Genomic DNA, 26,931 nt, shown 5'->3' on the forward strand with positions numbered 1-26,931 from the left:
GCTCCCCCCGGCAGCGGCTGTTTGTTAAACCGGTGGTGTTTTGGCTGCGCGGAGGCTGACCCGGGGGCAGGAAGTAGCGGCGGCTCCTCCCTCTGCCCTCCTGCTTCCCTCCTCCTCCTTCTCTTCACCCATGTCCATTCCAAGATGGCCGGTGAGTGGGGCTGGCGGGTGCTTGGGTGGGGGGTGGTGGGGCGGCTCGGCTCGCTCGGGGCTGACGCTGTCCTCGCCGTATCCCTCTGAAACCAACCCCCCGGTATCTCTCTTCTGTTTTTGTTTGTAGGGATCCCTTTGTATTTTGTGGATTTGCAGGATGACTTAGATGATTGTGAGTAACTGGTTTTTATTTTTCTGTTCCCTATTTAGGCCGTCCCCCGCTCTCCCACCCTGGGGTCCTTCTGTCGCCCTCTTTCACTCTCCGCGTTTTTATCCGGGTTAGGGCGAAGGGAGGATTTTGAGGTTGGTTGCACTGGTAGGTAAAGCCTTGCAGAGTGTTAGGGCTCACGAGTTAAGTGCCCTCAGGAGCGTGGCGCTGACAGGGGAAGGGGGTTCGCTCCCTCCCTCAGTTGCGGGCCCTCGCCTCACCTGGCATCTTTCATAAGCTTTTACGTGCTGGTCGAGCCGTCGAAGGACCAGTGATTTACTTCACTGGGGTTTTCCCCGCTTCTTGAAGCGGGGTTTGGGGGGGGGGCAGCCGCCGTCCCGCCGGGGAAGGAGGACCCGCGGGCGGGAGGCAGGCCCGGGGCGGTGTCTGCAAACCGGCCTTCCGAGGGACCATCCTTGCAGCTTCAAATGGCTGCTGAACTGCTGGATTCAGTGTAAACAGCTCTTCTAACAATGGCCCGCGGTCAATCCCTAGGAAAAGAAAACGGGTCCGGCCGGCGGTGGTTGAGGGGATTAGCTCCGCTGTTGTTGTCGGTGGAAACGAGCCTAGAGCAGCTGAGGGATTTTCTAGCTGCGGCCGCTCAAACGGGGGAGACTTTTAAACACTGTAGAGCCTGGTAAGAACGCCGTGTGTTTCGCTGTTCCGGCATCCCTGCGGCACAGGTGCTCAGCAGGACGGTGCTGCGGTGGCTGCGTGTGCACCTCGGAACCGGGAATAAAAGAAAATCCGCTGTTGTACTCCAGTTGGCGTTTAAGCCAGTGGGTTTAGGTTAAATGCTATGTCGGGGGTCCCACACCAGGTAACAGCTCCACCTCAAGCCTGTGTAGTCCAGAGTTGTGTTACAGGAGTGGAGCGGAACACCTATCGGACAGCTTGGAAAGAGGTGTTACTTAAAGGGATAAATCTTTGACCAATAATTATATGAACTTATATTGCTTTAGAAAGCAGCTGGATATGTGGGATGGTTTCCTTAGTGCTTTGGATGCTGGATTGATTTTTCTATTTAAAAAAAAAAACTGCTGCTTGAGTTTTTGTTTCTTGTGAGAGACTCTTATTTGTTTGCCACAAAACCATTATTGTTTAATTGTACTTGAAAATGTGTAATAGATGTGTCATCCCCCCATGTAGCATCAATAAGCTAATTTAGGAAGAAGGTGGTCTTCAGGAACACCAGGGGAAATAGTAGAATACAAGTGAGGTCTAAAGTATTCTGTTGGAACGATATGCAGGTGCATCACCTCTGTGGGCAGGCGGGAGGTTGTTGTGTGGGATTCTGTTACTTCCTGCTCTTAGGTGTGTTTGCTCTCAGTCTTTGAGATTTCTGCATTTCACTAGTAGGTAGCAGAAAAAAACCTATGTGGTGTTTATATTTTGGTTAAGTTTTAGAAAGAAAAGTTTGGGATCTTTTGTGATATAACTGATGAATAAATGGTGAGATCGTGTATTGTAAGAGTTTTTGGTTTATGTCTATATCTTTGTGTATAGCAAAATGTCTTTAATGTTTCTCTTATAGAGATAACTTGTAACTCTGAGTCTTAATGAATTTAAAACTGTAATTAAGAAGCATCCTGCTTCCTTATTGCAGTTATCTATTTGAAAAGCTAGAAATCTAAAAATAATGTAGTAAGTATGTGGAATAGTTACATGAAATATCCATATTTTATATAGGGATTTAAAACTTGGATAACACTATAAGGAATTGCTTAAAAAGAGGTACTAAAGGTTATTGTTTGCTGCAGTAAGTAAATGTAAGAAGTCATCACTTTAGATAACGAAAAGCATGTATGTATTGAACAGGATTTAAGTGAGAAGGATGTTAGCTGATGCATTTCAATGTGCTTATGCTGATTTAAAGATTGTTTTGGAGTGAGTTCCTCTAGCAGAAAAGCTGCAGCAGTTGTTGCTGTAGTACCTTATTTAAAAAGTGAAAATATCTTTCTTTCTCTGCCCTGATTTAAAAAAAAAAGCACCAAAACCAACCAACCAAAAAACCTACAAAGCCCTTGATAGTGCTAATGCATGCTTAGCTATTTGAATTGATTGGTTCTTTCTGGGTTGCTCCTGGTTCCCTTTCCAATTTTCTTCTCTCTGTGTTAAAAAAAACCAAAAATGAGCTAGTGCTTCGTTTGAGTTCTGTTTGCTGAGTGTGTAAAGTACAAGTAGTGGAAATAAATGCAAACTTCCTGTAGTGTTCTGTTACGGGTCTTGGCCTTGAACCAGAGGTCCCTAGGAGTTAGGTGTTCGTTCTCCATTAGTGTTCAGTCTTTGGCTATTCTGTTGAGACTAAGTAACGGATTTATCTGGTAAGTCAGTTAAGTAGTTTGCTTGTGGGCAAAACTCTAGCTTGAGTCATAAAGTTAATAAAAATGTTCAGATAAGGAAAGTTTTGCCATAAGCAATAATTAATAAGCTTTTTATATGGGCCACTTAAAATGTGTGTGAAAGAAATGATCAGTTTCAGGATGAGCATGTAAATAAATGTGCATTTTTAGACCATTATTGAAATCTTATTTTATGATATAAAAATACTTTGATTGTATTCGTTAATTTCACAGTGCATTTAGAATTATGGCATTGAAAGCTGTCTTCTACTTGTGTTGCAGCAGAATTCAGATGTCCCATCTAGACTGAGATACTGTTGTGCTAATCCGGTGACTAGTCTAGCAAAGAGTTCTTGGTGCATCTTAGGAAAATCTGAGTGCAGTAAATCACTGGAACTAGGTTTTTACTTTCTTAACTAATTTAGTGAAATAGTGTTCTGCACATTGGAGATCAATTCCATTGAAACAAATGGAGAGACTGAGGGATTCCTTTGAATTTGGGGAAAAGCTGTAGTAAAATCTACCCAAATTCATTGAGTACAGTGGGAAACTTGTTTTTTGTAAGGTGAGATATTAGATCATCTGCAAAAAAATTAGCTTAATTATGCCCTTTGTACAATAAAGAAAATGTGTTTTACAAAGTGGTTTTCCTTCTAAAAACAGCAGGAGAGAAAATTACCTGAGTTCATGAAATTGTTGTACTCTGCCAATACAAAACAGTAAATACTAGTGTCAAAGTGGATAGTGATACTAGCTAATGATGTTGAATTGTGTAGTTAAATCCTGTGACGCTCCTGTAGGTGTTTCTTACAGGCTCTAAGCAGCTTTTGAGTGTATGTCAGAATAAGGCATGGTGAACTCAAATTCGGCTGTGAATACTTGTTTATAGGTGGACAGATTTCAAGCTTAGTTGTTTGATAAAGTTAGAGGAAAAAATAATGTTTGAATCACCTGTGAAAGAACATTAGATAGAAAAACAATGAACTAGTATTTCTGGTAATTTACTTGCTAGTACTCTGGTGTGTTATGAAACTTGTAAGTACCTGTAGCTTCTTATTTTACGGAAAAAGAAAATTAAAATTCTTGAGAGAAGACAAAATGTATTCTGCCATGACTATTCCTTACATGTGCTGAGAGTGTGTGGAAAAAATTTCAGGTATTTAACACTCTTGATCCTGAGCGTAAGTAGTTTGCTCTGTTTTCCCTCTGGTCCTAGAAGCACTGGTGTGTGCTTAGCTAATTTAAATGAATAATAGAGCTACTCCATGTAGTAAAATTAAGCATGTTCATCATGTTTACAAACTTTATCCCAGGTGTAGCATTGTAGTCAAACTTGGAATTGTTTTACTTCATTGTCATTAGAATTGGTAGGAATTCTGAAATGTTTAAAGTCAACTGATAAGAATCTTCATTTTTAAAACTATTTCTTAATTCAAGAACAGGTGGCCACTAGATAAAGTTAATGGCAAGTATATTTATTGTTTTAAAGCCCTAATAAATCTTTCTTTGTATAACAGATGGCTAGCCTCAAAAATTAGCTAGTGAAAGTGTCCGATCTGTGTGGATTTTAAAATACATATATTATAATTGCATAGATATGAGGATGGTCAGAGTTGGATTTGTATGTGAAGAGTTTGCTGCTACCTCAGAAAGGAAATCTGTAATCCTACACGTGCTGTATAACTTCCTGTGAGCTTTAAGTCATACAGTAGGCTTCTTTTGAAGCAGCAAATACTGGATGCTACCTCTAGAGATACTATGCTTGGTGGGAGAGCTAGCCCTAGAGCATGTGGACAGATCAAACCCAGACACACCTGTGCAATGTAAATTATATATGCTTTTGTAGATAAATGTTTTGAACCTGACGGAACTCAAAAAATACATAAAGAGCAGTCTCTAGAAATAATGACCAGTTGAATGGAAATAAGAGTGTCAGTACAATATATAGTCATTCTAAAAAAGCCATGAATAATTAGCATATGTTTCTGATCATGTAGCTGTGGGTTTACTTGTAGTATCTGTATACATTTGAAATGTGAACATTTATTCTAATCCTGCAGTTTTCTTCTGTTTGAATCCTGTTGAACTTGTTGGTCAGAGCATATTGTCTGCAAGAACAGCAGAAATCAGAATTGCTGTAGTGCTTTAATTCAGCTGGGTTCCTAGGAGACTGTGTGCTTTCTTAAACCAATCTGCTTTTTGGTTTTTTTCCCTGAAGACCCAGGTATAACATTTTGTTTCAAGTATGTTCAGATGATTTCTCCTTTAAATGAGCTGTATTTCTGACAATGCTTTGGCATGTGTTAAATAATTGGAAAGCAGCAGAGTCCTGTATGTGAAATAGGAATTTTTCTGTAGAAGAAAAAGTTGAAACTTGGTACATCTCTGTAATAGAGGATTTTTTTAATAGAAAAAGTAATTTATAATGAGTATGAGCGTAGTTTAGAGCCAAAGTTCATTGTGTAGGATCTCAGATTAAAGGATTCCTTGGGGTAGAGTGTTTGTAATATGAAATGTGTAAAGTAAATGAGGGTAGAGCTTAATTATCCTAATTAAGGTATAGCCACTTCAATCCTGAAGAAATTGTTATATCAGATCATGGAATTAGACACACATGATTTAATCCACTGGCAGTTTCAGAGTACATTATGAAATAATACAGACTTTCCTTTAATATGTGCAAAAGCTTTGTAGTGATTGGGATGACATATTGGGAACGGCTGCAGGTGTTGTTTTTTTAATTATTATTAAACCAGAATACTGAAGATAGGGATTATATAGTACTTTACATACACATTTCTTAATCTTTAAGGGTGTCAATGGGAGAGGGTATTCCTGTTCTTCCCACTTTACAAACAGGGGAAACTGGTGCTATAAATGAAGCTAGTCCTGGTTTGCTTTTAGTTATTCAGCCAAAGCTTTGCTGTCTTTTAATATGGAGGCACCATGTAAGTTCCACTGCCTGAAGACAGGAGGTCTCTGCCTGTAGAGGCATAACCTAGAGTGCCTAGACTATAGTCTCATAGGCATGGTTTCAAATACAACTCATTTGGCTTGTCATTGTGCTTTAAAGTTATAACCAGTTTTGTGCTTTCTTTACTGATTTAAATACCTAATAATGTGTCCTGCCAAGTCAGAACATGGCTTGTTGTCTTCAGTGGTTGTCACTCTCAGCACATATGTTGGTTTGAGAAGCCATATTGGTGCAATTTGGTATGATCACAGTTGCTATGTTATTTATGTGAACAAAGTGTGTAATTCTAGGATTGCTTGGTTGGGAAAGTTGTAAACCCAGAGCAGGAATATCAGCTACTCTAGTGCAACTCTTCCTGTAGATTTGGTTGCTGTATGAGTTCCTATATCCATTACTGAAATGAGAGAATTTGTGTGAAAGATTTGTGTTGCAGGCATGATATTTCACTGTCTTTGTTTTAAGGATGAAGGATTAAAAAAAATTGGCAGCAAAGCTATCCTGTTGCTTTTCCTTTTCACAGTCTTACTTTTTGCCTGTAATCTGTAATCAAGTGCATGTTACTGTAAGACTTGGTGAGCCAAATTTTAACAGTCAGTATGGTAATATCTGGTTAAAACTCTGAAGCTGCAAATACAAAACAGACTTAGAGAAGAGTACATGTACATTGGAAAGTGTGTAGTTGATAGGTCTGCAGTAGAAAGCTCCCAGTATGTTCACAAGTAAAGTTAAGTTTTTCCCAAAGCTACCAGTTGTAGGTGTATGGGACCCAGTAACTACAGTGAGAAAAATGCACCTTGGTAACTTTGAAACAGACCCAAGAATTTGCTGTTTTAAAGCAATACAGTTTGGGATTTTCTGTCATTGTTAAAATTTCAGTTTCTTTTAGTAGGACTTACTTTCCTTTTAATTGTGTTGGTCAGTTTGTGGCATGCAATTTTGTCAGCTGAGCCCTTTTAACTCATAGTGCATGTGGTTAGTCCACTCAAATTGCAAAGTAAAATGTGTTAAAAGCCAAAGATTTTATGATGAAATAAATTAAATTTCAAAGCTTGAATTTACAGGTCTATATGCAGGTGTTGCTCTTCATTAGGTACAGCTTAAGATTTTTTTTGTAAGCTGTTTCCAATGATGTGCAGATACTTTTCCTTTGAAGAATAGCTCTAAAAAGAAATAGTTATTGGTATAGTGTATTTTACACTGTAACATCTTGTGACTCTTGGATTTCTTTTTTAATTTTTTTTTTTGGGGGGGTGGGTGTTACTCTTGTCTTTCAAGTTGGGTTTGAAGATTATGGACCAGACTGTGATAGCATGAGGATAACAGCATTCTTGGATATTCCTGGACAGGATAACTTAACTCCACTGGCTCGTCTAGAAAAATATGCCTTCAGTGATAATATATTTAACAGGTAAGAGTACAACAGCTACAGTTGATGACAACTGAGTCTGATAGTGTTGTGGATGTTAAGGTGTCACTGCTTCTGTTGTTATTCTCCTAAGCACAAGTCTAATATTATTTCTGTTTGAATAACTTTTCCATAAAAACAGGTTTGCATTCTTGGTTATCTGAATAAGATTTCTCAACTCCATCTTTGTTTTGTTGGGGCATAAAGAAACTGTATAAACCGTTGTGCCTGAATGTTCAGAGAAGAGTTAGATCTTTAAGATGTGCATTTAAATTTGATAAGTTCCCCTTGTATCCTATCTACATGCTGTTGGCAAGATATTAAGGCAATTTATATGCTGTTCACTCCACAGACAAATTATTGCCAGAGGTCTTTTGGATGTATTTCGAGATTTCAGTAATAATGAAGAAGACTTCCTGACTGTAATGGAAATAGTGGTCAGGCTCTCTGAAGATGCAGGTTTGAAAGTTTTGGGGGTTTTGTTAGTTTGTTTTTTAATTTTTGTAACTTATTTTACATAAGCTGCAGTACAGTAGACAATAACTTTCAATTTTGAGAAGGCAATGAGTAAACTAAAGAAATTACATCCTCTAACAGCAACATCTGTTATTGAAAATGAGATTATTTTTTCCCTGTTTTTGAAGTAGTTTGTATGATAGATATATAAATGAAAGACCCTTAATATAGGGCCCAAAGTAATATTTAATCAAGAAAATCATTACACCTGAATGTGTGATATATGTGGCACAGAACAGTTGTGCATTTTAATACTTCATGTGCATATATTCATGGTGATTGGGTTTTCTAGCTGGTACTCTTATTTTATCTGATTTATTTGAGAACTGATCCCATGTCTCTGGATTGTGGTGATGATGTATGTAAGGCTATTCTGTTACATTCAGCTCTCCTTTAAGAACAGGTAGTTTCTGTGTTGATGTTTCTTTGTTTTGAGTATTTTCATTTCCCTCTTGTGAAAACATTAAACAAAAAATGCTACTTTTTTTCTTAAGGTACTTGATCTTAATTTTGTATTTACTGATGTAGTTTTGACTTTCTTCTTGTTATTAGAACCAACTGTACGTACAGAGCTGATGGAACAAATACCTCCTATTGCCATTTTTCTCCAAGAAAGTCGACCAAAATTCCCAACAGCATTTTTTGAGTACCTTATGCCCATAGTAGTGAGGTACCTCACAGATGTTAACAATCAGGTAGGAAAACCAGACATAAGTTGAATTGTTGGAAACCTGTGTGGCTCAGTGATTTTAGGGCATAAGGAATAGATAATAAGAAATTCCATTTTGATTGATACCTAGATTTTATGTAGTGCTTTGTGTTTATTGGGTTCAGCGCACTTTGCTAGGGAGGCCTGAATTTTTTTTGTTCTACTTTCGTTAGCAGATAAGGGAAACTTATAGGATTTGCCTAGCAGCATATTAACACAGTCTGTTATAGGACTCATGACTTAAGTCCTGTCTTCTACTTCATCTTTTGGCTTCTGCTCAGAATTCAATGAAATTCATCTAACGATTATGTTCAACTTTAGTATTTATTACTAATTCCTTATGATGTTAAAACTGAGAGGATTTTTGTGTGTCTTTTGTAACTTGTACCTGTGTGTTCATTGAAAATACGCCTTTTGTGGTTTTCATATCAGCAAATGGTGGTTTTATAGTGACGTACTTTTTTGGTTTGTTTGTTCATTTTAATAGGTTAGAAAAGCAGGTCAAGAAGCACTACTTATACTGCTAGAACAAGATCTTGTTGCTCAGAGTGACATTGAAAATAAGGTGTGTCCAATTCTGTTGGACCTTTCTGCTCCTGACAGTGATGATGAGTACAAGGTGGAAGCTGTGAATGTAAGTGAACTTAGAAGAAAACTTACATCTTCGCTCTTTTTTCTTTCTTAATTGCTTTTGTTCTCTGTTTTAGCAGTGCTACTGTAAAGCTCTTTTAGAATGTAACAACTTTGTGTGAGATTTTCATGAGCATAAACCCCAGAAAATAAAAATTGTACTTGCATTTTTAATGTCCTGAGAGTTTTACCCTTATCATTGAACTTAAACTTTCTGTGACATCACTGTTTCAGGTTTTTTATTCCTTCTCTATTTGTTAGTCACTCTGTTGTGAATTGAGAACCTGCTTTTGTGATACAGTTGAAGCTTAAGTCTGCTAAGCTGTTAAGCCTTGAATCAATAGGTTTCTTAGTCATTTGTAGTGTTGAGCACCATTGAAACAATGTGAATTCTCAAAGCATTTGAACAAGGTTAGGACTTGACGCACCATAGTGAGAGGGTAAAAATGATCCTAACTGAATTCAAGAAGAAAGCAAGGTTATCCTGAGTACTGTTGTATTGAGTGCTAATTATTAATGCCTTTGGCTAAGTGTAGAGGTACTTTAGGTAAGCTTTCTCTAGCTCCTGTACCTTTTGTGTGATGAAGAAATGTGTGCTTCTGCATCAGTGAAGTGCTTGAGGAATTTTTTTGAAATAGTGTTTCTTGAGAATTGAGCTATGCAGTACAGTAATTGGGAACAGGATGCTAAATGATTGTCAAATGGTAGCCAAATAACTTTAAAATGCAGTTGGTTCTTGGCAGCCTTTTTTAATTCTTAAGATCATTATCTTCTGCAACAGTTTCCTTACATTTGCTCTACCAGGTTTCAAAATAATGCTGTAAAAGTGTGAATGATGACCTGATCTTAATTCTTAAGTGATTTGAAAAAACATTCCCTGCTCGCTTTCAAGAAGTCAGTTGACTCCACAGAAAAGTGCTGGTGTGTAATTACATTTCCGCATAGATATCTGACACTTGACCTGTAAAATAGTTTTACCAGCTAGATTTTCCTCTTCCTTGTTTGGGAGTTGCGTATTGCTTAGGCAGTTTTCCAGGGGTGACATCTGAGCACCAGATGCCTTTTAGGAGTTTGAAAATTGCAGGAAAGGCCTTGAATGGTGTCTTCCTTAGTTCTTACTTAGCATTCTGTTATGAAGGCAAACACTTCTACAAATAAAGCTTATTTTTGTGGAGGTAGAAAGCTTTGAATTTTTGATTTTTTAATTTTTGAAAAATAAAAATAGCAAGATGAGTAGTCAATCTGACAATACTTGTGTAAGCATTAAACTCCTGATGATGCAGGCAAACAGTTGAGTAGAAAGGTGCATGGAAGCCCCTTCCTTTTTACTGTTGCAAATATAAAAATTATAAGGAGCTGAAAGGAAACATATGATCCAAGCACCTGATTTTCACAGCAGAAATGTGGCTTGTAATGGTGGTTGAAATTGACAGTTCCTCAGAGAAAGCTAAATTGAGTGTTACTGACTTTATGCTGTGATGTTGACTCCTAAAATTTCTGAGGATGTTTCATGTAAAGTGTGCATTAGATCACATACTCTCCCTTTTCTCTTCTGTTGTATGGAAAACTTCTATTTTATCATGCTGTCTGAGAGCTGGGACTGTGCTTATTTTTAAGTCTCTGAACAGTCCTGTTAAAGCCAAGGGGCTTACTTGCGTGCTTAAGCTTGAGGTATTTCTAATGTGCTTAAAGGTTGTGATTTTGTATGCTGGTTAGTGCAATGGAACTTTTGTCTTCTCTGTACAAAATACCAGTGTATGCCACATTGTAAAACACCATGAAAAGGCACTTATTAATAAAAGTCTATTTGACTTGATGAAAAAAGACAAATTATGTGCAGAAATGTTTTGTTCAGGCACAGTGGCATAGAATTATTTTAAATAACAACTATAGTTGTGCTTCGCATTAAAACAGGTCTATGGAAAGATGAATAATGTGTAGCAGTTAAACCTATTTGATGGTGATTGCTCTCTTGCTCTCAGAAGCAATTTTTTGAAGGAATATTTGGCTGTGCTTACAAGCTTTATAATTTTCTTTACATATCTCCACTTCTTGATTTTAGGTAATCTGTAAAATGGCTTCTGTGTTGAGCAGAACAACAGTTGAGCACATGCTGCTTCCTCGTTTCTGTGAATTGTGCAGTGATGGGAAATTGTTTCAAGTGCGAAAGGTTGGTGTGTTTTTAACCCTAAACCACTTAAAAATGAATTTGTATGTTGTTGTTTGAATGCCTTCCTGAATAATTCAGTTATAAATTTAGCTGATGAACTTTTGACATGGTTATAATTTCTGTAGTTCAGTAATGAAATAGATAAGTCCTTAGCGAATAGCTTTGGTGTAGCAGCTAAACTGATCTTGCACTTTTAATAGCTTTCACAACCTTTTTTAAGTCACCATGCTTGGTTATAGCACGCAAACAAGTTACCTCATCTCTGCCATCTTATTTCAAAACAAGAAATTCAAAAGCGATAGATGTTTGAGACATCCTTCCTTTACCACCAGATTTTTTAATATTTTTTTTTATTGAAAGGAGAAATCCTAAAAGAATTATGTTAATTCATGTTCGAGTACAGAAGGAAACTTGTAGGATAAGAAGTCTTAAAATTTTTGAGTAGTCTGAGTCATGCAGAGCTTCAGCTTTGCCCTTAACGTAAGCTGCACTTGTTGGAATTTGAACTGCATGATAGCCTTCTAAATAAGCATATAGAATGAATAAATCTTATCTTAACACAGTCCTATTTTTCCAACATGAGGGTGCATCCCTTTGCCTTAATTATAGCATTTGTAATGTACTATAAATGGCACTAACTTGAGATCTCGATTAAACTTTGCTTCAGCAAAGTATTTAAGCCAGTGTCAGCCATAGCAAAGATAATTCTGTCAGTACACCTAAGTCCTGACCTAGTATCATATTTGAGTCTGCTTCAGTTTTGATAGCTGCTGTTCAGAGTAATTTAAACTTTCAAGTAGGCTTATTAGTCCCTTTTAATGATTACTGAAGTAGATGATGCTCTTCATGCAGAAATCTTTATTACTATTGATTTCTTCAAAGGCATGTGGCTTATGGAAGCTTGCTCTCATGAGTCTTTGTTCGGGATGAGTTAATATTACAGGATGTAATTACATGGCTGAAATTTGAATAGTCAAACGTGCAGTTGTTACATGGAATAAATAATGCATGGTGAAGTTGATAATAAAACTAATGTACTTGAAAGAGCCAGAATGTTATTAATGTCTTTTTTTATTTCTTAGATTTGTGCAGCTAATTTTGGTGATATTTGTAGTGCAGTTGGGCAAGAAGCCACAGAAAGACTGCTGGTATGTAAAAATCAAAATCCATTCACAAGACTTGTATTTCTCAGTTCAAAAGGTTTAATAATGAGTTCTTTTATTGTCTTCTCTGTAAATTAATCACTGTGCATGCATTTTTAATTAATTTGGCTAAGGCTTTGGCTGCAATTATATAGCAAAACTGGGAATGAATAGAAATGGAAAGTTCTTGTTTGGCAAAACATTTTTGAGATGTAATTGACAATATATGTGTGTATATATACACACACTCTCTCTCTTTAGTGTTACTGACTTCTGCTTGCCCCCCCCCCCCCCCCCCGAACTAGATGATCAGTCAAGTTACAATTTTGGTAAAAGTGGACTATTAATAACTCTTTCTCTCTTTTCCTAGTGCATATAGTTACACATAGAATCCTACTGAAGTAAATGGCAGACAGATAGTTTTTCCCATTTCTTCAATTAATATGTTTTTAACTTGTCTTTCTTCTATATACTTCACTCATTTTACTCTCTTGAGTTATCATTGTCTCCAGTTTCCAAACAAATACCTTGATAGTAAGTTGCTGCAGTCTTTGTTTAGTCTTTAATTAGTCTTCGTTTTGCTTATTTTTGGCAGATTCCCAAGTTCTTTGAACTCTGTTCTGATAGTGTTTGGGGCATGAGAAAAGCTTGTGCTGAATGCTTTATGGCAGTGTCTTACACCACATCCCCAGAAGTTCGCAGAAGCAAACTATCCCCACTGTTTATCAGTCTTATCAGTGACACTTGCAGATGGGTAAGTAACTTGCTCTGTAATTGATGTATCTTTCCAGGCAGATCATACACAAATAATGGGTAGGTCAGGAGTGTACTGTAAAATTCTGTAAAATTTCCTGGGATTAGAATCTAATTTACTAAAATCTAGTCTCTAATAAGATAGTGTCTTAGTTTTCCTCTCTCTCTTACATACTTAAAAAGTTGTTGACAGCAATTCTATGTGTAAACGCTCTCCTTAGAATAGGTTGCTTGTGTTAAAAGTATTAGTTGAAGTAGACAGTGGTGTCCTTCAAATTTATAACTTGAATAATTTCCTTACTATGATTGTAGATACACACTTAATATTCTAACACCCTTTGCTTTGGTGTTACTTATTTGGTAATTGATAATTGGTTATATTTGGTATTGAGTGGAGCTGTAATAGCAAGAATCAGCTGGTTCTTACTAAAAAATTGAGCCAAATTTTTATTTTTCAGCATTAACTCTGTGGGAGTTGCATGAATCCTGATTGTTGTCTTTATACTATCACAGGTTCGTCAGGCTGCTTTTCAGTCTCTTGGCCCGTTTATTTCTACCTTTGCAAACCCTTCAAGTGCTGGTCTTTACATTCGAGAAGACGGGACGCTGAGTATCCGACCATCAACACAAAATGTGAATTCCAATTCCTGTCAGCCAAGCAACAATATAACTTTAATGTCTTCCAGTACCAATGCTACTTTGTCCAGGTAAAATCACGGGAAAGATATGGTATAGCAGAAGGGAGAAAAAAGAAGATAATTCTTTTTGTTGCTCTTCTGGGCTAAAAATCTCAACTTGAGAATATAGATCCAGAAAAGGTATGAAGAGTGAGATCACACATTTGATCTATTTGAGTGTAGCCACTGTATTGAGAAATTCACTTTGGCTTTGCAGGAAGGTAAAGGGAAAGAAGTGAAGCATAATATAAATTCTGTCTTTCTGCAGAGAAAATAAGCCTCTGTAGTTGATGCTATCTTTTTGAAGTATTTCACTGAAACATATTGTTACTGAGTACTTTAAGTTTTACTTGGATAATGATGTGTGTCTGTTACCAGTTCAGAACAACCAATGGAAATCAAACCAGAGTCATTGACTGAGGAGACTTCAGCTGATGTTAATACAAAGCTCTCAGTTGAGAACCTGAATAAAGACACACAGGAAGAAAGTTCAGATGACTGTAGCAATCCTGGAGAAGATGTGTCTCGGTTGTCTCAGGGTGACAAAGTTGCTGCTGGTGTCATCGAAGTCACTAAGGACTGCAGTTTTCCTGGAAGGAACTCAAGGCTACAGTCTGCTGAGGATGTATTTAATACTTTTCTATACTGGCGCCCTCCTCTGCCTGATATAAGTCAGGATCTGGAGTTGCTTCAGTTCAAGACTGAAAAGCACAACGATAGCTGCTCTGTGCCACGTAATAACTGTGTTGCTAGTACTGAAATAAAAAAAGTTCTAGAAAGCTTACAGGAGCACATAGATGATCCAGATGTTCAAGGTAAGACTCTGTAACAGTAAAATCATGTTTTCTCTGAGCAGGTTTTCTCCTGGCCTTCACAAAACTGTTGAGTACATTTTAATTGGCTTAGGATTCATAAGGTGATAGGACTAGGTGGCTCCCTGTGGCCATTTGGAAGGTACCGGGAAAATAAAATTTCTTCAGGTGTGAGGCAAAAGATCAGAAAGACAGGGAAAGATTTAAAAGATGAAGAGGTGAAAAAAAATTAAAATTGAAAGCAATAAAGGAAAAAGTGGGAGTTGAACAAATGGAGAAAAACCTGTAAATGAGTTTCAGAAAGAAAAAGCAGAGAGTAAAAGGAAAAGAGGAAAAAAAATATGTAGAGCTAAGACAAATGGAGAGATGTTAGCTTGACAGCTGTACAATGAGAAATGAGGGGTGTGGAGAGGCATGGGAGAAAACCATGAAGGAGATTTCTACACACACCCCATTTTTGTTAGGACTTTAGCTGAACAGTCTTGCTTCCTTTCTCAGAATAAGATGTGGATGTTTATTTTAGCAGTTACAGCGGAAGGAAAACAAACTCTCATAAATATGCTTGTAATCTATTCTTCTGCCTTTTAAAGTTCTCTGTTCCCCTTATTTCTAAAGTATTCTAGTATTGTTCACATGAAAAGTATGCTCTAATGTTCCATCTTAAGACTGTGCTTGCTGTAGGCTTATGCAGATGTAGCTATCTCAAACTTTCTGCAGTAACGTAGCATCACATGCAAATGCAGTTTGTCCTAACTTTATTGGTGATGCAGTGGTAAACCTGACCTTTTGTTTTCTATCTGCTTCTGCAAAACAGTTCAGAAATGGTTTGGCTAATTCCCACCTCTGGATAAAGTTTTTCTTGGAAATGTTTTAAATGCACATTGATGCCTTTTCCAAGCAGTTGAATCAATTAAAGAATATAACAAAAGAATTTGTATTAAAATGTTTGACAATATGAAGAATAGGAGGTGAGCCAGTATCCTGTGATACACTGTTACAGGGGATTATTAGAAATATCTTTCAGTAGTAGAAATGGGTAGAATGCTTCTGCTGAAAATGTTAATGCATCCAAATCATTGCTCTTAATTTGTGATTGTTTTATGGAAGAGTAAAGGGCCTTTCCTTTCCAAGAGCAAATGTCTTGTTAATATACCATTTCTGTGCAGCTCAGACTGGGCATTTTTTTATCTTTTCAGGTAAACTAATTACAAGTTTAATGCTTTTAAGTGCAGAAGGTAGTCTAAATAGTCATTTTTTTGCTTTATACAGCTCAGGTCCAAGTGCTATCTGCTGCTCTCAGAGCTGCTCAGTTTGATTCTGTTGGTGAGTACGAGACCAAAAAGATGGAGGAAAGCAGTGGTGAACTTCAGAACAAAACTATCTCAGATAAAACGGCTGTTTCAAGTGCTACCTGTAACCAGGTGGAGGAAGATACTCTTTCATCCCCGGCCCCCCAGGATGACATCAGTGACCAGTCTTCCACAAGTATACTGAAAAGCACAGTAAGTATGCGTTGTGCTCCATGTCTGAAATTAATTCTTACCAGCTGAAGTACTATGTGTGTACATGTAGTCCCTGGCATAATTGACCCACTTCTGATCTAAAGTCTTTGAATGTTACTACACTGTAACTATTATATACTACTTATTTTAATGAAAAAGAGAAAAAGAAAAGCTATTGAGGGCTATTATTTCTGCTTGCACACAAATTACCTAAGAGTTAAAGTTCTGCAGTAGTCTTTTTTTTTCAGATGAAATGTACCAAGTACAGTTTTACCTCTTCCTGTAATGAATCTAAAATTAGTCTGTCATTTCAAGACAGTAGGCTGAATCAGATGGTGACACACACACAGTTCCTGGTTACTATTTCTTGATTATAATGTACAAATAAGAGTAAAAATAATTGTTTGCACAGTATTTAATGCTGCTGGAGCGAATTGTGAAATATGAAGAAAAACTCCTTGTCTATGAACAAAAATTGCACATAAAACTTGTACAAACAAAAACATAAAATACTGTGTGAACTTTTGAACTTTGTATGTTTTAGATGTTTTTAAAGTTTTTAATTCTTTCAGAGTTTTTTGTTGATATTTGGGGAGAGGTGTATGTTTTATAATTTTGATAGGCTTGGGTGTTTCCAGCAGTATGTTCTAAAATAAGTAAAGCTTCTATCATAATAATGACTGACTTGGAGGAACTGCTCAGCTGTCTTGTTTAATATAATTCAAATTCATGACAAGAATAAAAACTGTTTAAGTGTATAATAAAAGTAAGCATCCAAAATCTGTATGAATGTTGGGTTTATTGTGTTAAATTAGGTTGGTTGTTTTTTTAGAAGTAAATCTAACTACTGTTCCCCATGTTGCTGTTATGGTCTTAATTGTATTTGCCTTAGTGTACAACTCTGTTGCCTTTCTGTACTTGTATAAACACACTGAATAAGGCTTTGTCTGTGCAGGGCTTTGTAAAAGGCTGTTCTGTATCTGAGTTGCATTGTTCTGTTGTGTGATGCTTTGAAATATCCCAAACAGCAGTAAGTTAGTTATTTCACTAATTAGCACATCTTTTTACAGGACTCAGAAGAACAACACAGAGGAACCACTGTATTTTTAAAGAAAGAGCAAGAAACTAATCCACCATTTGAAGATGACAAGTCAAAATTACAGGTGACTTAAAATAGCATCTAACTGCTTTAGTGGAGTACAGTTCATCTTACCCTTAATACAGTGCTAGCTTTTGCAACTAATCAGTTGTGGAATGTGAAGAAATGCTCTGGGCATTAGAGGAGAACCCTATTTTAAATCGGAAAGATAGAAAAATCGCCTTAGAGGCGATCTGTGCAACCAAGGTAGGCACTGACTATATTGTTTTGTCACTGGATTTACTCTTTGTCTTCAGCAAAGAAGAAAGTTTCAGTGTGGTTTGATGCGACGTGTTGATAAAGTAATAATTACTGTTTGTTGCTGACTGCTCTGTCCTAATGAGAGGAGAAATAACTATGGGGTCACTTAAACTTTGTAAAGCTAGCCCACAAAAGGGCTGTCTTGCTGCTGTTAGTGTTTTGCTGCCAGCTGGTTAGTAGCAACAGAATACTGTAGGCACAGCAGGTGTATTTTCTTTCTGATCTTTAAAATTAGTGTGTGTTGCTGATGTACTGTCTCTATCTATAGGATATCATACCTCAACCTTTATTAGACCAGTACTTGTCTATGACTGACCCAGCTCGAGCCCAGACTGTTGATACTGAAATAGCCAAACACTGTGCGTATAGTCTTCCTGGGGTGGCCTTAACACTGGGCAGGCAGAACTGGCACTGCCTGAAAGACACATATGAGACGCTGGCCTCAGATGTACAGGTAAAAAAAAAAGTTTTTAATGATAAATCAGAATTTTGAGTAGTTTTTCTGTTCAGTTTGTTGCACGGAAATTGTAACATCGTTACTTAAAAGGTATTACATGTGAACTAAAAATACAAAATTCAAGATGTAAATCAGACTTCATAAACATGATTAACATTTTCTACTGCTGTGTAACTAACCCTGTTTCTTCTGCTGTCTCAATCCTCACGTAGGTGTAGCTCAAAAGCTTCTTTTAGTTATGGTGCCTAATCTAGTTCACTTAAACTCTTTGCAGTGGAAGGTACGTCGAACTCTAGCTTTCTCCATACATGAACTAGCAGTTATTCTGGGGGATCAGCTTACAGCTGCTGATTTGGTGCCAATTTTCAATGGATTCTTGAAAGATCTGGATGAAGTGCGTATTGGTGTCCTTAAACATCTGTATGACTTCCTAAAGGTAGGAAAGTGTAATTTTAATTTCTGAAGATAAAATTTTTTCTGTCTCTATTGTACTGAATTTGTTAATGAGATGTGCTGGTGTCAGTATCTAATTATATGTTTAGTTTTGTGCGGTATTGCCATTGTGTCTGTCTATTGCTTTAAGGTCCATCACTTCTCTTCTGTCTCATATCCCAACAAAATATCAAAACTGAAACCCCTTTGTAAATGTGGTTGCAAATGCTCCTGGCTGTTGTAAAGGAATTAGTATTTTGTGCAGTCTAGCTGGAAAGTTGGACCATTAGCAAATTGTGTTTGGGGCTGGGAGAGAACAGAACAGGCCCTGGTGGGCTGCTGCATAATAAAGGCAAATCCTTAGTTTGGTTGTTCAGTCTTATGCCCAGAGATGGTGCTTTGACGGGTATCCTTGCAGAAGTGATGACTTAACGTACTATTTTTGATGTCAGTCTTGTGTGTTCAGACGTTCAGCTGGTTGTGCCCAATGTTTAGGAAGCATTGAGTAGGAAAATGCACATAGGTGTGAACAGAGTAATACACCAGAGAACTGCAAGCATTGAATTTTACCAGTTTTATACTAGTAACGTTTTTCCTTTAGTTACTTCATGCAGACAAAAGGCGAGAGTATCTTTACCAACTTCAAGAATTTGTGGTGACTGATAACAGCAGGAACTGGAGGTTTCGTTATGAGCTGGCAGAGTATGTAATTTTGTTAACTTCCAATTTTTAATCTACATTACTTACTTGGAAATAGATAATTACATTCAGAAGTTAGCACACCCTAATTAGGAGGTAAAAGATTACAACCGTTCTTTACTGAGGAACTGAACGTAAAATCCACTGGCTGTAGGGGTTTCTATTTTTGTTGGGGTTTGGGGTGATTTTTGGGGGGGGGGAGGGTGGTAAGTTGCATTGTAATCAAGTGTGACTGAAACTTAAAATGTCTGTGATTATACCAAAATGGAGATCTGGTCCACTTGCAGTTTATGAAATATGATAGTCTGATAATTTTCAGTGAGGTTTTGGAGTTTATTCAGTTTTAGACTGCCTTGTAAAAATCAGTGAAATGCACACACAAAGTCATTTTTCTAAAGTGTAGGAAAAAACCAGTTCTTAAATTAGTTTATTCATTTGGTATTTCCATATAACTGAGTGTATAATGGAGACAGAAAATCATCCCACAATTCTTTTTCTACAAGCCCTGTTGACACTTGAAGCACCCAGAGAATGTTTGTAGACATAGTTTGGAGCTAAAATCTGACCTTCATGTTTATCTCACTGCTTTGTTTGGGCTATTGAGGATTTAGTCTCCCTTTGTAGTTCGGAACAGCGAACTAAATCTCACTCTGGTGCGAGAATGTTGTACAGCGGTTCTCTGACATCTAGTGGAGAGCTGTCACTTTGTGGTTGGTTTGTGCATGGCTGCTGGTAACACGTTGGCAGTGGATATTGGTTTGAAGCTGCAAAGAAACTTCTCATACTTGTGTTTGTAGTTTTTGTTGTTATTCAGCATAACTTGGATTCATTGGTACATCTAGTTTGGATAAAAGTGTCTCTTGAACTCCTTGATGGATTAAAGCGCGCACCTCTTTTATAAAAGCATGCGCACATGTTAAGGAAAGAAAAGAGCAAACTGTTCAAGTGCTTTGTAATAACCATGGTGTTTTCGAGGCTCCAAATGATCCTTCCCTACATTTAACAGATGGTGTAATGCGAGCAAGTTAACGTTGCACTTGCTAGAGTTAATCACTTTCTTTGTGTTCCAGGCAGCTGATCCTGATACTGGAACTCTACAATCCCAATGATGTCTATGACTACTTAAGACATATTGCACTAACTCTCTGCTCCGATAAAGTTTCAGAAGTTCGGTGGATCTCCTTCAAACTGGTAGGGGATTTAGTTCACTTCCTGGCAGGAGAGGAGGAAAATGATCCTTGAGAGGGATACCTGAAACCACTCTGCTTGCTTTCAGACAAGTAGGGTGAATACAGACATGTTTATCAAAACATGGTGAACAATACAGAAAAAAGTGAGATTAAAACTTTATAAAATATTTTGTGTTTTCAAACCTCCACAGATTTTAATATCTTTCTCTGTTGGTTTTATGTGAATGATAAATATATTTTCAACTGGATGAAAACCAGGTTATAGAAGATTTGGGAGACCATCACCCAGTTCTGGGAGACGGGGGAAAAAAGTTACTGATCTTTCATCAAAGTTGATTTTAATTTATGATCTTCATGAACATCATCCTATAGATGTCCTGAATGAGTAGAAAGATTCCTTCAATTTCTTCTTTTTCTTCATAGCCCCATGGAAAGAGGCATTATTTTAACAGTGGTTTTAATTTCTTTTGGTGTTTTTTGTTTGAACTGAACGAAAAGCTTTTTTAAAGCTTATGCTTTTCTTTTCTCCAGAATAAGCACAGTAACTTAATAAATTTTGCAAGCACAGCTGATTACAATGAATACAGTTTTTGGTGTCCCTTGGTAGGATTGAAATGAAGTGATGCTTTTTCAACTTTAAGGGCTACAAGTTAAGTCTTATCTCTTCTTCTCCCCTGCCCTGCTTTTCCCCCTTTCCTTTGCTTTGCAGGTTGTAGCAATACTACAGAAGTTCTACACAAACAATGCAAATGCACTGGGACTAAATTTCATTAATGAACTTGTAGTGCGGTTTCGTCACTGCTCCAAGTGGGTTGGAAGACAAGCATTTGCCTTCATTTGTCAGGTTGGAATGTTCTCTTTCTGTGTTTACAGTTAATTTGGAGCCAGTTTGAGGCTTTTTAGCAATGTGGGCAAAACTGAAATTTGGACTGGGGAATTTTGTTGTCATTCTTTAGGCTCTGTGATTCTGTGGGCTGACAAAAGGCAGTGGTGGTGTTGGTCTCTTCTCAGTACTAGCACATGGTTGTCCAGTTTCAAAGCTGTGGTCCTTGTTTGGTTCTGTGCCTCCAGCTGAAATAGCCGATCCTTGTGCTTTCTGGCATCCCAGTAGGAAAGTCAGGATTTAAGGCCTAAACTGAGATGCATTTTCTAATACTTTTGACATGCTAGGATAAAAGTTCACAAGAGCTCTTCAAACTGCCAATGGGTGCTAGATGCCAGGAACTATTTCCCTCTTTATTTCTATTTACCGCCTCCCTCCAAAACAAAAATGCTTACTTCATGTTTTGGGTTTGCATGGTAAGGTTTTGGTAGTGGAGGGGTGGCTTCTGCGAGAGGTTGCCAGAAGTTGCTTTCACTAGAAGTGAGGAGAAAGGATTGAATGTTGAAAGGCAAAAGGGTGATGACAGGCAAGAGAGTAGTATTTCCTAAAATATACTTGAAAAACTTCTCTGCTCTTGTTGGGTCATCTGCAGATGAACTTTAGAATGGTTAAGGCATGTTTTTGTACCAGTATTTCAAAGGTTGTACTTACTTCACCAATGTAGAGTGTATTTGTTGAGAGTTAAACACTGATTTTTTTTTTAATAGGTTATATTAAGGACAAGTTGAAAAGGAATGGCAAACAGTGTATTTTTAACATAAATCTTGCTTTCTCATGCTCTGTGTTTATCCTGTAGGCCGTAGTAGAAGAAGAATGTATGCCTGTTGACCAGTTTGTTGAACACCTACTCCCCAGTCTTTTAAGTCTTGCATCAGATCCTGTGCCAAATGTAAGGGTTCTGCTCGCCAAGGCTCTAAGGCAGACGTTATTGGAGAAAGGTGTGGTCATTACTTTCTTTTGAAAGCGCTAATGTCTCATGAATACTGTCTTTCCTCGGCCAGTGCTGTTCTTTATAAATTCACTCAACTGGTAAAAGGCTGTTTGGTTTTGTTTATACTGAAACTAGAACTGTACATGGTGATCTGGGATACTGCATTTAAATGCAGATTGAGGAACGTATACTGTAGTGGCTTTTCTGTCATAGAATATTTGATCATCATCCCTGAAGGGCCTGAAAGCAGCATCGATAATCTGACACATCGTACTTCATCCACTAGAGGGCAGTTATGTCCTTGCATATAGCAAGAAGAGCTGCAGTCATTGGCTGTTGCTGCAGGTGGTTATTTTTGGTATCCATGATGCGTATGGCAATTACACTTTTCTTAAGCATCACATTAGATTATTTTGATCTATTTCAAACCTTTATGTTCATGAAGTAGTTGTCTTTGGGGTATTTCAGGTGAAGTGCTATATCTTTTTCTGAAATGATTTGCTTTGTCATTTTAGTCTTAAGCTAACAGTTGTACTAGGAAAGAATGTAATTTTCTGTGCTGCTGCAATTTCCTGTATTACAATTCCTTAAAAACAAAAACCAGCTGATCTCTGATTAGTCAAAGGAATATGCCAGAAACTCCCTATTTTTTTCAGAATGAAGTTATGGGGAGTATTTTGTAATGCATTGTACAGTGGCAGCTTCCTGAGCTTGCTTTTACTTGTTGATACATTTCTATTTAGGACTTAGCAAAAAGAATTTCTCTTAGAAATACCAAAGCACCTAGTAAGACGAGTAAGAAACAGCATATTTCTCTTCCTCTGTTGGCTTCCTTGGCATGCTGTAGTTTCTCTAGGGAGCCTGTAAATTGGATGATCTACCCTAGATGTCTTTGGCATCCTCTGTATTTCTGCACTACTTGTGCCCTAGGGTTTATTCTTTTGGCTTGGATTAAAATTGACTTTTTCCTCCCTTTATTCTAGCTTATTTTAAAAATGTTGGCAATCCTCATCTAGAAGCTGCAGAAGAGACCATTCTAGCCCTGCAATCTGACCGAGATCAAGATGTGTCCTTCTTTGCCACCATAAAACAGGGTAACATGAACAATACTGCCATTGAAAAACAAAACTAGTGTGGTGTTCTGCAGTGCACGCTGACCATCAGAATGGTTATTCACTTTATGTTTGTGGTTATTATGAATAATGTGGACAAATAAGAAGGTTTTTGTTACCTACTTGAGCTGGAAAGGGTCTAGTGAGAAATGTTATGATCTTCATTTCATGACCATGTTTCATCTATAGTTGTGTGTTTCTGATATGCGTGAGTAATTCCTTTTGGTTTTTTCCTTTGTAAATGTGGCTGTTAGCTCTGATCTCGCCTGCAGTTAAGTATTGTATGTAAAGTCTTACACCATACTCAGTGTTTCAGTGTAATTGGAATTCATACTTCATTTTTTAACAAAACATTTCCAGTAGTAGTCTGCTATAAGCTTAAAAATGCTTTATAAATCTTAAAACCGGATTATAGCGGACTTATGTGAAGGTAGTATTTCCTCACTTTTATTGTAGTTTTTGTATTGTTTCAAGTATTACATTTAAACCAGGGGGGAAAAAAGTGTATATATGTGAATAGTTTTGAATTTTAACAAGAAACAATGAAGAACTTAATTCTCTATCAGTGGAAAGAAGCTCAAAAATAATTTCATCTTAAAGTAATTACTCTGCTAGAATTAAGGCATTGTGCGTTTTTACTTAATACAATGTGATATTTTTCAAAGTGCAGAGAACTCAAGATTCTTTGTATATTGTGACTTTTCTATTAATTTGTTATTTCTGAGCTATACCCTTACAGGTGTTAACATGTCTGGATTTGTTACTGCTGGCTTTGATAGTGACAGGTGTGAGGTTCCCCAAACTGAAAATTACTCGTTATGCCCAAGCAAAGTTCACTTCATTTAAGGGATTCAGTTCCTGCAACAGGTGCTGTATCTGTAGAAGGGTATTACAGAACTTGTACAGAGTTAAGTTTTTGTTTTACGTACACACCTTATTTAAAAAACTCACCAAATTGCAAACAGCCCACTGCTTTGTTCCTAAGAAACAAAGGACTTCTAAATTCTGGAAAACCCTGAATAACAAATGCACAGGGAAAAGGTGCTGAGCAGTTTGCTCTATAACTTCCATTGACTGTATGGCAAGGTTTGGGGCAAACAACAAATGAAGGTTACTGAGATCCTCAAGCTTAAGTAGGACATCTTCTCTGTACTTGAACAGATGTTTTGAAAGAAAGACTATACAGGTAGAACAAAGGTCTCTTAATAAAATTGGAGAGCTACTGACCAGTTTGAAAAGCTATAAAGCTAATGCTTTTTGGTGAATCCTGTCTTCCATTGTGTCCCAAACCTGCAGATGATGTGGGGCCTGGGTGGGGCAAAAAAAAAGTCTTCTAGACTGTGGGTTGGAACTTTGTCCTCTTTAAAAACTAATGCTTAAATACTGAAGAAATGGTTTCATGTAGTAACAGTTACTTTCTCTGTGAACACAACACTTTATGATATAGACCTGTGTAAATATTTCCCCTTATTTCACTGTTATATGAGTAAGTAGTTCACATGGGGTGAAGGTTTTTACAGGAATAACTTTTTCTTTTCTATTTTGTTTTAAATCTAGCCTGTCTGCAATACAGCAAGTAGATTCCTCAGCTGAGTTCTGTATTTTTGGAGGGCTCAGTTTTGTATACATTTGTTTAACTAGTATTATTATATGTACAGTATTTGTAACAGATTGTTTTCTTGTGAGACCACAAAATGCTTTTTGGAAGTTGCAAGCAGAAATACACCACTGCTATCACTACTATTACAGCAAGCAGTATAAATTCTGTAAATTCTGCAACATTCTGCATTTAATTTTTTACAATTTTTTTTATAATTTAAAACAAATGTTTCTTCAGTACCGACTTTTTATGATTGCAATTTCTTAACGAGTTAATTTTTTCTAGTTCTGATATCTTTTTCTAATGCTGGCATTATACTGGTATTTTCTAACAGTTCAAATTTTCTAGGGCCTTTCTGACAAGGTTTTACTTATGTTTTTTATTATCAGTTCATTAAATTTCTCAGCACTGAACAAATTTTTTTAAGTGTGTGTATATGTAAGTATGTTTGAAATGTACTGTATGTAAATTAAATACTTTGAACATCAACTGAACCCAGGTTTCTGTTTTGTCAGATAGTCTTAAATAGGTAGCTTTACTTGCAATAATCCACTGGAAAACACAAGTTTCCATATGGTTTAGCATGTTTTGTTAGCGTTCACTGAGAGTTTTTAATTAGGATATGCGTAAACAGTAAGCCATCAGCTATAAAAGGTCAGTAAAAGGCTAAACAAAGTTCTTTGTTTTTAACAATATTTTGATACCTCTCTGGCTCCAGAGATCATGTCTGTTTGAAGTGGTATGATTTCAGTAGAGCACTTAAAAACTTTTATTAAAACTCTATGGTTGCATGCACTAATGGGGGACATTATAGTTTTGGGGTGCATTTTTTTTGTAGACAACGTGCAGGTCTATTAAACAGATCTGCCCTCTATGAGGTTTGGTTTTTTGGTTTAGTTTTAAACTAGAAATGATTTCAGCATGATTAAAGACCGCACTTTACGTCTTGTACTAGACAACTGTATGCAATGATGAGTAAAGCGGTGTGTTCACGTACAATTCTCTCTGGGTTGTTTAAATTATGCAAAAAATATGTATTTTAAAAGCCAGATGGAGCAAAGTTAGGAAGTTGATCCACTCGCACAACAGCAGTAAGAATATCACTTTTAAACATTTCTAGCTAAGGAACATGAAAATAACGTTAGTGGGTGCAATATTGCTTGGATGCTATAGGAAATTATCAAACACTTGTAATCCAAAGCATGTTAGTCATGTTGCTTAGAATTCAGGCTCGCTGGTATCTCATGTATGATGCAAGCTGGGCATCGGCTGGGATGCTGCCCGAGTGGCGGCTGTGTCTGAACACAGTGTTGTTTAGAACCCAATTAAGCGGGGACACTCTGGAAGTGTCATTGTCAGAACAGAGAATCTATGTAACTTTCTATTTGTATTTATCTCAATAAATCCTGTGACTGTTTTATAAACCAACTTGTGGTAACTGACTTTTGTCATCAGTGGGATATGAGTGTATTCTTCCGGTTAATGCAACATCTCCCTAGCATAAACGCTGCCATCTGACAAACTGGGGTTGTGTGGGGAATCCATGGTACTGTGTAGTGAAAAATCCGTTACATGTCCAGAGATTCAAAGTAGCTCTTCCCGCACTTTGTCCTCAAAGCGAGCATGCCAAAAGCGCTTTGCAACTAAAATAGTTCTGTCAGAACTGAAACTTTAACAAGATATATTTTGAATTAAGAGAACTTGTGTGTGCTGGGTGAGACTGGCATCCAAATCTTTACCTTAAATCCTTCCCTCTTCAGACTTCAGCCAGGAAGAATGTTCTGGGCTGTTTGTTCGGTGTGGTGTTGCTCTCGGACATCCAGCATTGATGAATTCTGTAGGGTTGGGGAGTGGGGGAGAGAGTGGAAATGAGTAACTGACACCTGGCTGGTTGGTTTTTCTTCTAATTTGAGGAGTCTTCCCTATCTGCTGCTGCTGCAGTCCCCCTTTTGGCCATTGCAGACATGCACTGGCTGTTCCATCCTGTGCTCTAGAACTTCTGCCAACTGCTGCAAAAGAATATCTGACCTCCCCTCTCTTCTCTGCGGGATTTTAGCTGATGTGAAAGTGAGGAGAATAACTGGTCCCCTGCACCCCTGGTAAAGCCTACCCACGTTGAGTTAGTGCACAAGACCCCGGTGTAGTAAACTGGAAACACAAATTAAACAGCCATATGCTCTTTTTATTACACATTAGACTACATGTGAAGATTGAGATCTAGACTTTAACAAAGAA

The 26,931-nt window shown here is 37.3% G+C and overlaps 1 protein-coding gene across 4 annotated transcripts; it reads left to right on the forward strand.

The window, feature by feature from the left end:
* The first annotated feature begins 16 nt into the window (after positions 1-16).
* On the forward strand, positions 17-26,124 carry LOC104635180 (serine/threonine-protein phosphatase 4 regulatory subunit 1). 4 transcript variants are annotated; one of them, XM_075768251.1, is made up of 20 exons: positions 17-151; positions 281-325; positions 6,953-7,085; positions 7,435-7,541; positions 8,151-8,293; positions 8,795-8,941; positions 11,000-11,107; positions 12,190-12,255; positions 12,845-13,003; positions 13,516-13,709; positions 14,058-14,494; positions 15,761-15,993; positions 17,064-17,156; positions 17,661-17,846; positions 18,124-18,285; positions 18,883-18,983; positions 20,051-20,171; positions 20,880-21,014; positions 21,850-21,991; positions 22,968-26,124. In XM_075768251.1, the coding sequence occupies exons 1-20, from the start codon at positions 145-147 to the stop codon at positions 23,114-23,116; spliced, it is 2,868 nt and encodes a 955-aa protein (XP_075624366.1). In that variant the 5' UTR covers positions 17-144; the 3' UTR covers positions 23,117-26,124. The 4 variants fall into 4 exon arrangements, with proteins under 4 accessions (XP_075624366.1, XP_075624367.1, XP_075624369.1 ...); XM_075768252.1 differs by lacking the exon at positions 17-151 and adding an exon at positions 857-998; XM_075768254.1 differs by lacking the exons at positions 17-151; positions 281-325 and adding an exon at positions 3,768-3,859.
* The last annotated feature ends 807 nt before the right edge of the window (positions 26,125-26,931 follow it).

Source organism: Balearica regulorum, chromosome 16 (genome assembly GCF_011004875.1).
Source record: "Balearica regulorum gibbericeps isolate bBalReg1 chromosome 16, bBalReg1.pri, whole genome shotgun sequence".
Taxonomy (NCBI): Eukaryota; Metazoa; Chordata; class Aves; order Gruiformes; family Gruidae; genus Balearica; species Balearica regulorum.